This window comes from Cricetulus griseus, unplaced genomic scaffold, assembly GCF_003668045.3.
Source record: "Cricetulus griseus strain 17A/GY unplaced genomic scaffold, alternate assembly CriGri-PICRH-1.0 unplaced_scaffold_11, whole genome shotgun sequence".
NCBI lineage: Eukaryota > Metazoa > Chordata > Mammalia > Rodentia > Cricetidae > Cricetulus > Cricetulus griseus.
The window spans coordinates 344,789-356,777 of record NW_023276820.1 but is presented as its reverse complement, the minus strand read 5'-3'; the positions used below and the strand labels follow the sequence as shown (position 1 = coordinate 356,777).

The window sequence follows — 11,989 nt, the reverse complement described above, 5'->3', positions numbered from 1 at the left end:
GAGCAGAAAGTATATGGGATGTGTAGGGATTTAGGGGTTTGCATGGGAGAAGAGAGGGAGAGGGAACTGGGATTGACATGTAAAATAATTTTGTTTCTAATTGAACTAAAAATTGGAGAAAAGAAAAGAAAACTTGGCCAGCTCCAAATTCAGTGTATTTCAATTTAGATCTATATACTTCAGAGAGCTAAGATGAAGCCATGGAGCATTCTTCATGTTTTCATAATGTTTCTACCAATTACATTTTCATGCCCTTATCCACCACAGCATGAAAATAATGGCTGAGTTGAAAATAGAAAAAATAATTTTCTTGATATCTTCTTCCATAACTCATGAATTAATTTGCCTACTATTACCTAACATTATTTTTCCTTGTCTCGCTTGGAAGCCTGATAGTAAAGTTGCACTCACCTATACACATATGGAGAGTCACAACTTATAGGAAGAGAACATGTGATTTGTTTTCTGAGTTTGTAATACCTGGATTAATCTTATTCATTATAAGGCCATCAATTTTTCTACAATTTTGTGATTTCATGTCTAACAATATTTTAATAGTATACCATTTCATATGTAAGCACATTCGATTATAGATTTATATATTCATGGATATAAATGTGGGCTCAATTTGCATGTAACTAGAGCTGCAATAAACATGGATGGGCAGAAATATCTATGGAAATAAATGGAGGTTTCTGGATATATTCCCTTGTGTGTAAAAGTTAGGAAATATATCAGCTCTATTTATTGTTTTGAGGACCCTTAAAACTGATTTCCATAATGTATAAGCCAAATATGTTCCAAACTTTATTAATGAAGTCCACATTACACTGCTGCCAAACCAGATAACAACACAAAGTTAAAAACAGTAATTTACATTCTAATTTCCATGATGAACAAATATTCAAAATTTCTCAGAAATATTGTCAAAGAAAAATATAGATGACATTGAAACCACCATTTATTTGCACTCAGTTTCTGCATGAGGTAAAAGGTATGGATAATAGTTTTTCAATACGTGGTCTCGGGAGGTGCTCTGTTTGGAGATGGTGAAGACTGTTGGTACCAGCTTAGAGCAAGCTAATATGATTGTCTCTATAGCATCTGAAAGTGGGGTATGTAGGAAGTTAAGATTGAAGAAATTTTCTGCTACTGCTGAAGACTAGAACAGTTGTAAATAGACAGGGGACTCCTGAAGCACAACTTCCAGGCCAGCCACTGTATTAGTTTTCTTTGCAGATGGATTTTTTGACCAATATGATTTCTGTGAAGTAAGCAACACTCAGCATGCCTTGGACAAATGAAAGCCAGAAGAAGGGTAGCTTGATGGAGAACATTTTTGCTAACTCTTTGCACATCATTTGGACAAGGGGAACCCTTGATGCTGAAAGTTGAAGAGTGAAATCTTCCTCATACATTGGGAAAGGCTAATGTGGACAGCTAAGTCAACCAGCTGACAAAACTCTGAGATGTAACATTTGCATTAATATAAAAGGACAGGGCACTACCTACTTCACATTCTGTTCTGACTTTGTGAGGGAGATGGGTGACTAGACAAGTGGATAGCACAGAAACTATACCATTTATTTAAGAATAAGTGAGTTTATATTCCTCATCCAGACCAAACTGAGTCTTGAAACCATGGAGTAATGATTAATAAGAATAAAGGGTCCAAAACAAGGAAAACACAGAGAAGTGACGCGATTGATGTTCACCAGCCACCAACTAGGCTTATACAAAAGAGCCACACAGCCTTGTAAGATAGTAGAGACAGTATAAAAAGCCAGAAAGGTAGACACCAGCGCCAGAATGTTTTGGGTGGCTTTGGACTCAGGGGAGGTCCTGCTGGAACCATGGGTGCTACGGATGTGCTGAACCCTCTGCTTGTGTCTGTACAGAATGACAATCATAGAGCCGCTAGACCTGGCCATGAGCAAAGACAAGCAGATTTCAGGGCACACCACCAATGCTGCATAGAGTGAGTCACTGATTCCGTCCCGACCTGCAATTGAGCAGTGTCCAAAATCTTGTTTTCCTGTCACATTATTACTATACCTTTTGAAGAGTGGATTCACAAAGAAAATGAAATGTATCAATATGTACAAGACCCAGAGAAGGGAAATGGAGCAGCCAATGTACTTAGCAGCTTTGAATTTTTGATCCTTACAACAGTATTCCTTCTGACTGATGGTGACAGCCTGGAAGACACTCAAGAGGCAGGTGGAGCCAATGGACACACTGCGGCCAATTCTTTCAATGTACAAAAGTAATCTGCATTGAATATCATTTAAAAACTGCTTCAAACCAAAAGCTGCCATCGTGTTGGGCACTCCTCTAGAGAGAATGATCAGGGTGTTGGCTGCCATCAGGTGCACGTGAATCAAATCTACAGTCTTTAATTTGCAGTGTCCATAACAGACCAGATAGTAGTGAAACACAGAGAAATTTCCAAGAATTCCTATTGTAGTTAGTGATAAGAAAATTATTTTGATGATTAGAGTCCAGAAATACATTCTGTTATTAGGCATGATTCTCTTTAAATAAGGGGCAAAGACATTTCTCTGGTCAAAATGAATGAAAATGTCAATAACCCAAAATCTAAAGAGAGGCAAAATCGCCAAACCAGACTAGACTACATAACAAAAAATTCTCCAAGTTTATGATATTATCAATTATAACTTACAATGAAATGGACATTAAGAAGGCTAAAGGCCTGATCATGACTATGTGAATGGCTGATTTGCCTTCATCAGATCATAGAGTGTGTCAACTTGTGGGATATTTTATTTGGCCTGTTAGAGGCAATTAGTACTAGAGGCAATACCAGGAAGCATAGTCCAAGACTGTGGTAATAAACCAGCATTTTCTAACCATGCTGTATATGAAGAAAATTTCAATGATTTGTACCAAACTAAAGAATTACCAATTCTTATTGTATATCTCATTTACATTAATATCTGATAAATGAAAAACTTATAATACTGTTCATGGTATTTCTACAGTTACATATGAAAATTTTATAAAAGGCATAAAATGCCTTCAAATGATGGTTTAAGTAACAGCATGTATCTTATGTTAAGATCTATCTTTTATGCAAGTCACATTACAGACAGAAACACAGATATGTACATACTTAGGTTTCAACTGTTAGAGCACTGTGGACATTCAATGGGAAGATAGCCCACAGAAATATGTCAGCTGAAATCGTAAGGTTAATATCACCATCTGAAGAATGATATCTAATGCAAGAATGTTCACGATCTCTGTTGAAACTATGTTTGGGACATTGTGTCACCAATCAGAATTCTAACTTGTAAATGGGAGAAGAAAGTGGCCCTGGATTAGACAGCCCATCAGTCACTCGGAGAAGACTCTCAAGACACAATATTCTATTCTATTCCCTCAGGAGAATATGTTTAAACCCTCTTAAGAATGGTGAGATTCCACTGAAAATGTAGGTAGAAGCAGGTGTGAATTAGTACCAGGCTGAACCAAGAAGCCTCAGGAAGGTTGCGATTGCTCCACTCACTATTCGCCATGTAAAGACAGTCAGCTTGCATAATTATGCTGGAATATGAAGAATTAAAAACAAACTGATGAACTTGAGAAGTACCAGATAATAGCAGTTTCCCTTATTTTTGCACTGGAGAAACACCCTGGAGAATGGATATATCAGAAAATTGAAAGTATTCTATTATGTGAGGAAATACAAACTGAGAAGGATCACAGTAAACCTTGTGTCATTGTTGTTTCTTAGCTTTTAAATTTTAATGTGGGAGTTAGTGTGCGGCAAGCCCAGAAAACTAGAATGAGACCCATAAGAGGATTAAAAAGATCCTCTATGAGAAGATATTTTAAGCAAATATTCATTGTCTTGAGCCACTGGTCTGGTTAAAGCCTCTGGTTTCTGGTAAACCATTATCGCTGGATCCTCACTGGAATTCCTCTGGGGTATTCTGTGGCAGTTGCACAAGTCTTGGAGATACTCTAAGTATTGTTGCAGAGGACAAGTCCCTTCAGAAGCTCAAGCATGAGGTTCTAGATGCCGTAGATGTTGGGTTGGACCAACTCAAGGACTGAATCTGGGTTTGAGTGGTAGCAGGTTTTTCTGAGTGAATCTAGCCACCTACCTCAGGTGCGGCAGTATCAACTCCCCTTGCACTTGCCTTCAAGATTGGTTTACACTTGGCTTGTTAAGGGGTTGGACCATCTTTCTGGAGTGCAGCGATCAGCTACAACACTTTTTAAGATTGTCAGTGTTCAACAGGAGACAAATGAAAACTCACTGTCTCTGGAAAGTGTTAAAGTTCCACCTACCTAGGATCATTACCTTGTTGAGAGGCCAGGAACATTCTAGGAAATTCATGCCAGTTCACCTACCCTGACACATATGTGTAGAAGGAAATTACATATTGATAAGATTGTTCATTGTAAGAGCTGTTGTGGTGTTGGAGAATCCTTGAATGACAATGAAGAAGAGGAATTTATTCTACTCCCTTGCCAAGTATTTGGGATCCTACTGCATCCGTTGTAGGGAAGTAAGAGCAATGTGAAACAAAGGAAACAGGTAGCAGCATTAACTACAGTATGAAACTACTTTCATGTTTCATCAGTGAGGTCACTAAGAAAAATCTGATAATGGACATGGACCTTTGTCTTTAGAATTGTAGGATTCTGCACAGAAGTTAGAGTGTGTTCACACTGGTTACAGGATTCTGCACAGAAGGTAGAGTGTGATCACACTGCTTAGATCCATGGACATCTTGCATTCTCACATGAAAACATTCACTTCCTAAAATTCTATAAAGTGGTAAGTGAATAATGGAAATTCCAATTTTGTGATTTAAATATGGCTGGTGTAAGTGTAAAACAGCCATGACAATTTATGAGTCACTGCCATGAGCTCAGGTTTTCACCTTCTTAAACCTGTAGGGTCTAGTCAATACCAGTATTTCCAGTGTAATGGACTAAAGCAAGAATACAAGGGCATGGGACTCTTTAAAGCAAAATTTGGTTAGAGTCTCAGTGAACAGTGCAAAGAATTGTACAAGGAAAGTGTTACAGAAACACAGTCACCTCAGTCTATGCTTATAAAACCATGATGGGAGATCTGCAGCATACTACACCCTTCTTTGTAGTTTGTGTTCCTCACTTGATTTCTGCTCATGTTTTTGGTAATCTATTTTATGCCTTGTGCAGTAAGAAGTTTTCTTTTGTGGTGAATAGAGAGGACGCTCAGTGCTGAGAAAAAATGTGCTGGTGCTGCAGGGGATCCCATTTTGTTCCCCAGAACCCATAGGGTGCCTTATATCTGCCTGCAATTCCAGTTTCAGGGGCATTCGTCATCATCTATTGGCCTCTGAAAGCACTGAATTCTCACAGTGCTCATATTTACATGCAGGGAAAACAGACATTAACACAAAGTAAAGAAATATATGAAACAAGTAAGTTTTAACATTTAAATGATGGATTATCTCTTAGGTAAATTAAAATACCAGTGCATCTGGATGCATTGTTTTCAGTATGGTCTGACCTGACATAAAAAAATATTTCTTCTTTCAGTTTGGTTTCAGAATTACAGAATGGATCTGTATATATATATATATATATATAATGCCACCAAAAATATGAATTGCTAACATTTCGGGGATGAAGAATATGCTAGGTACACAGAGGAATTACTAACACCATTAAATCTGTTCAACTTATAAAAGGAAACACTAATATGTGATTAATAGCTAATACCATGTGATGTATACTAAGTTGCTAAAATATTTCTTTTAAAATTCAGCATTTATGCACTCTTCTTTACTATTTTTCTGTTTTTTCTTTTTTTGTTTTGTTTTTTGAGATAGGATTTTTCCGTGTAGCTATGGAGCCTATCGTGACAGTCACTCTGGAGACCAGGCTGCACTCAAACTCACAGAGACCTGACTGCCTTTGCCTCCTGATATTATGGTTTTACACAACTGGACACCAGTATCTACCTCTGACTGTCTCAATACTCACTACATAGACCATGTTGAATTCAAGTTTACCGAGATATGCCTTCTCTTCCAGAAAAGTTCTGTGATTAAAGGATTTTTAAAACACATCTGTCATATTTGCTAATTCTTACATTAAGAACCACATGGGAATGAAATGTATAATGAATTCACACAGAAATAGGCATGTAAAATGATATGCAATGAGAAGAATGTAAAATCTCTACACTTGTCCGCTGTGAGCATTAAATGCCGCCCAGTGTTAGTATTGATCATGCTAAGTGTTAAAGCATATTTAGCCAAGGGATAGAACCCTGGTCAATCATGAACAAGGCTCTGCCTTCCAATATCAATAAATGCCATTCACTAGATATTCAGGTACTGCTTCTATACTCCACAATCACAGTCACAGCCTGCTCTTCTCTGGGATGTGTGTGACTTATATTTTCAGTCTACTGTTTTCTATGACATGAAACCATAGTGAAATAAGCTCAAAATAATTAAGAATGAAGATATAGTCTACACAATATGAAAGGTGTTGTGAATTATCACATTGACTTTTTAATAAAACCTTAAACCGATAGTGATTTGAGCTGAATTATCCTTGTCTTACTCACACTCACAATCCATGGAAAACATATATTATACTAAGAAATAAAATGGATACAAGGTAGGAAAACTTGGGTTTGTCTAGCTCATCTCTTAGCTGTGCCATTTATTCTTGTGCATTTTGTCTAGTCCATCTATTTGTTTCTACACAAGAACCCATACAAGACACAAACAGTTGCTCAGGCCTCTCTTTTTCTAATTTTACCTCCCAGACTGAAATACTCAGTACTCACCTGGCTTCTTGTCTCCGCAGGTTGGTGGGTTCAATGTGCAGATCCAGAGTCATTAATAAGCCTCAGTGTGGGAGAGTTAGAACAAGGGTGATGTAGAGTTCTGTGACTCTGTGACCTCACCTCCCTCCAGAACTGCAATTTTCATTTCACCTTCAGTGACAAGGACAGCACCAGGTGTGAGAGGCTAGACAATAAATAAAGTTTTTAGTTGTTAATTAGCAAAGATATTTTAGAGTTCCTTGTGTATCCTTGGCATAAGGTGTTAGGGAGAGGCGTTGAGTTTTCATGATCCCTGAATGGTGACTGGGTCTCCTGTGGAAGGTGATAGAATCTTAGAGGTCAGATTCCTCTGAAAGTGAGAGAAGTCCCTCTGCCCTTTTGGATTCCACACTTCACTGACTTATTCCAACACAAAGCAACATTCTTTTTTTTTATTTTTGGAGACAGTGTTTCTCTTTGTAGCTTTGGAGCCTATTCTGGCACTTGTTCTGGAGAGCAGGCTGGCCTCGAACTCACAGAGATCGCCTGCCTCTGCTTCCCGAGTGCTGGGATTAAAGGCATGTGCCACCAATGCCCGGCACAAACCAACATTCTGAATTATAGAATTTTTTTAACATTTATTACTTAAAATATCTGAGTGTTTTATACATGCATATGTGTTTTAATCAAGCCTGGAATTGATTATCTGCTCTCATTTCCTTTCTTATTGACCCACTCCTTATGACATGTGTTCATAAAATAACCTAAATTTTAATTTTCTGTTTTTTATTTTTATTTTTTGATTTCATTTTACATTCCAATCAGAGTTCTCCATCTCAACCCTCCTCTTAACACCACTTGCCTCCTCCCACTCCTGTCACCTGTCCCCAAGCACAGCCCAGTCCACTCCCCCTCATTGCTAAGGGCTCCCGTGTGGAGTCAACATAGTCTGGCCAACATATGGGCGGCCAGGACCAGGCCCTCCTCCTACTGTTGTCTTATTGCTCCAGCTAGAACTCTATTATTGTATGGAATAGATAAGCCGAGAGTGGACAGCCTAGACCTGTTCCTGATTATATTGGAATCAACATGAGTTTTTCTCCATTTAGTTTCATGTTGGTTGTTGGCTCTATATATTGGCTTTATTATGTTTAGGTCTGATCCCTCCATCCCAGATCTGTCTGAGACCTTTATTATGAAGGTGTATTGGATTATGTTGAAGGCTTCTACAGCATCTAACAAGATAATCGTGTGGTTATTTTTCTTTCAGTTTGTTTATATAGTAGATTACATTGACCATTTTCCATACATTGAACCAAACTGGCATCTCTGGGGTTAAACCAGCTTGGTCGGGGCGAGTGATATTTTTGATGTGTGCTTGGTTTCAACTTTCCAGTATTTTATTGAATATTTTCATTTTCATGACAAGGATCATGTAAAGTACATTTTAAATGTTTATTGGTGCCAGGGATTGGTGGCACATGCCTTTAACCCCAGCACTTGTCAGGCAGAGGCTGGCAGATCTATGTGAGTTCCAGGCCAGCCTGATCTCCAGAGCAAGTGTCAGAATAGGCTCTAAAGTACCCAGAGAAACCTTGTCTCGAAAAATCAAATAAATATAAAATAAAATAAAAATTTGTTGGCTTTTTTATTTCTTGTTTAAAAAAATTATTTCATTAACTCATTTATATTTGGCAAATTTCTTTCCTTGTTATTTAGTTTCTACAATGCTTAGTAAATACTGACTATCAGCTCTTTATCTGAAGTAAAGCTGAGAAAGTTGTTTTCAAATTTAAGGGGCTCTCTGAGCACTCTACTGGTAGAATGCTGTCTGAGCAGAAACTACTTTCATGGAGTGTCATCTGTTGATATATAGCATAATTCCTGTTTTTGTGTTCTTTCCGGAATGTTCTACTCTAATCTAAATCTTAGAGTATATGCCCTCTATTACTCTTTAATTGTTTCAGTTTTCATTTTATTTTACAGTTTTATTTTATGTATTATTTATTTAATGAGGATCAGTCTAATTATGTACATAATCTTCAACTCCATCAAACGCATCAGAATAATAATGAATAAACTCAAAACTGACAGAGACATCTCACTGCCTGGACAGTCACCGGAAGTTCCTCTCTAATGCTAGTGCATCCATCTTCAGGCAAAGGCCATTTGTGTTTTGCAGACTTTCAGTGAAGCTGGAAATTGAAAACTGTCTGCCTGTATTGGCAGATTGTCTGTGATTTTTCTCTGTCCTGCAGATTGTCTGGCAGGCGCTCCCATGAAGCAGGAACTTTTCAGGTTGTCCCATCAAGTTCTGCAGTCACTTTCCTGTGGGTCCTGCAAGTCCAGTTCATATAGCACACTGTCAAACAATCCAGGCAAGAGCAGTTTCTTGCCCAAATGGCTCATCTTGCCATGTTGAAGGCAAAATTCATAACGACTTTCTTCCATGCCCACTTCCTCTCAGAAGTAATTGGTGTTGCCAGGCGCAGTTGTGTCTGTCATGAAAAACCCTAAAACATTTTAAGTGCCATATTCTGACGGTCTTTGAAAGGTTTGACAACTATACATCTCAAATATATCTCTGTATATCTAGGAAACCCAACTAACCCAACTATAAGTTTTGAGTATTATAGGTGACTACAATCTATTTAATGATACATAACATTTTTAAAACCCATATGAATACCATACATAAATAAGAGAAGATATATATATATATATATTTCTTATTTGCCTCTGCTTCCTTCAGCAAATTTTACTGGATAAACCACCACAGCTGGCTAGGAAGCTAGGAAACAAGGAGGACCCTAAGAGAGACATACATGGTCCCCTGAGAAGGGGAAAGGGACCAGATCTCCAGAGCAAATTGAACCATGTGGGAGGGATGATGGATCCAGGAGAAAGAGAAGGGGAGAAGAGCAGGGGTGAAGAAGACATGAGGGAGCAGGAAGGTTGAGTTGGATGAAGAATAGAGAAAGAGCAATATAAGAGATACCATGATAGAGGAGACACTATAGGTTTAAAGAGAAATCAGGTGCTAGGGAAATGTCTAGAGATCCACAAGGATGACACCAACTAACAATCTAAGCAACAGAGGAGAGGCAACCTTAAATGTCCTCCCCTGATAATGAGATTCATGAGTGACTTATATCCCATCCTAGAGCCTTCATCAAGCAGCTGATGGAAGTAGAAGTAGACACCCACAGCTAAATAATGAACTGAACTGGAATCCAGTTGTAGACAAGAAGTGATGAGCAAAGGGGTCAAGAACAGGTTGGTTAAATCCAAAGAAAATGCTGACCTGAAAAAAGGGAATGAAAAGGGGGGAGTTCTTGGTCCCCAGACTAATAGCTGGGAAACCAGCATTGGATTGATCCAGGCCCCATGAATGTGGTATCAGTGAGGAGGCCTCAGAAATCTATGAGGCCTCTTGTAGTAGATCAGTACTTATCCATTGCACAGGAATGGACTTTGGGAGGCCATTCCACAGAGAGGGATATCCCCGAGACTAGATACAAGGGGGCAGGCTTAGGCACTATGCAAAATGATGTGACAGACTCTGAAGAACCTCCTTATAGAAGGCCTCACCCTCCCTAGTGAGCAGAAAGTGTATGGGATGGGTAGGGATTTAGTGGGTTCCATGGGAGGAGGGAGGGAGAGGGAACTGGGATTGACATATAAAATAATTTTGTTTCTAATTGAACTAAAAAATTGAGAAAAGAAAAGAAAACTTGGCCAGCTCCAAATTCAGTTTATTTCAATTTAGTTCTATATACTTCAGAGAGCTAAGATGAAGTCATGGAGCATTCTTCATGTTTTCATAATGTTTCTACCAATTACATTTCGTGCCCTTATCTACCACAGGATGAAAAAATGGATGAGTTAAAAATAGAAAAAATAATTATCTTGATATCTTCTTCCATAGATCATGAATTAATTTGCCTACTATTACCTAACATTATTTTTCCTTGTCTCATTTGGAAACCTGATAGTAAAGTTACACTCACCTACACACATATGTAGGTTCATACCATATACGAAGAGAACATGTGATTTGTTTTCTGAGTTTGTAATACCTGGTTTAATCTTATTCATTATAAGATCATCAATTATTCTACAATTTTGTGATTTCATGTCTAACAATATTTTAATAGTATACAATTTCATATGTAAGCACAAATTCTATTATAGATTTCTATATTCATGGATATAAATGTGGGCTCATTTTGTATGTAACTAGAGTAGCAATAACATGGATGGGCAGAAATACCTATGGAAATAAATGGAGGTTTCTGAATATATTCCCTTGAGTGTAAAAGTTAGGAAATATATAAGCTCTATTTATTGCTTTGAGATCCCTGAAAACTGATTTCCATAATGTATATGCCAAATATGTTCCAAACTTTATTAATGAAATCCACATTACACTGCTGCCAAACCAGATAACAAAACAAAATTAAAAACAGTAATTTACATTCTAATCTCCATGATGAACATAGATTCAAAATTTCTCAAAAATATTGGCAAAGAAAAATATAGATGACATTGAAACCACCATTTATTTGCACTCAATTTCTGCATGAGGTAAAAGATATGCATAATAGTTTTTCTATAAGTGTTCTCGCGATGTGCTCTGTTTGGAGATGTTGAAGACTGCTGGTACCAGCTTAGAGCAAGGTAATATGATTGCCTCTATAGCATCTGAAAGTAGGGTATGTAGGAATTTAAGATTGAAGAAATTTTCTGGTACTGTTGAAGACTAGAACAGTTGTAAATAAACAGGGGACTCCTGAAGCACAACTTCCTGGCCAGCCACTGTATTAGCTTTCTTTTCTGATGGATATTTTGACCAATATGATTTATGTGAAGTAACCAACACTCAGCATGCCCTGGACAAATGAAAGCCCGAAAAGTTTATCTTGATTGAGAACATTTTTGCTTGCTCTTTTGTACATCTGCTGGACAAAGGGAACCCTTGATGCTGAAAGTTGAAGAGTGAAATCTTCCTCATACATTGGGAAAGGCTAATGTGGACAGCTAAGTCAACCAGCTGACAAAACTCTGAGACGTAACATTTGCATTAATAGTAAAAGGACAGGGCACTACCTACTTCACATTCTGTTCTGACTTTGTGAGGGAGATGGGTGACTAAACAAGTGGATACCACAGGAACTATACCAT

The 11,989-nt window shown here is 37.9% G+C and overlaps 1 protein-coding gene across 1 annotated transcript; it reads right to left on the bottom strand.

Annotated features, from left to right (window-relative positions):
* Positions 1–1,583: 1,583 nt before the first annotated feature.
* On the bottom strand, positions 1,584–2,528 carry LOC100773876 (vomeronasal type-1 receptor 4-like). Its single transcript, XM_027434141.1, has one exon. The coding sequence runs from the start codon at positions 2,526–2,528 to the stop codon at positions 1,584–1,586; it is 945 nt and encodes a 314-aa protein (XP_027289942.1).
* Positions 2,529–11,989: the final 9,461 nt, after the last annotated feature.

What these genes read in the sequence shown, in the direction of transcription:
- LOC100773876 (XM_027434141.1), bottom strand. Translation starts at nt 2,528, where the DNA reads ATGCCTAATAACAGAATGTATTTCTGGACTCTAATCATCAAAATAATT.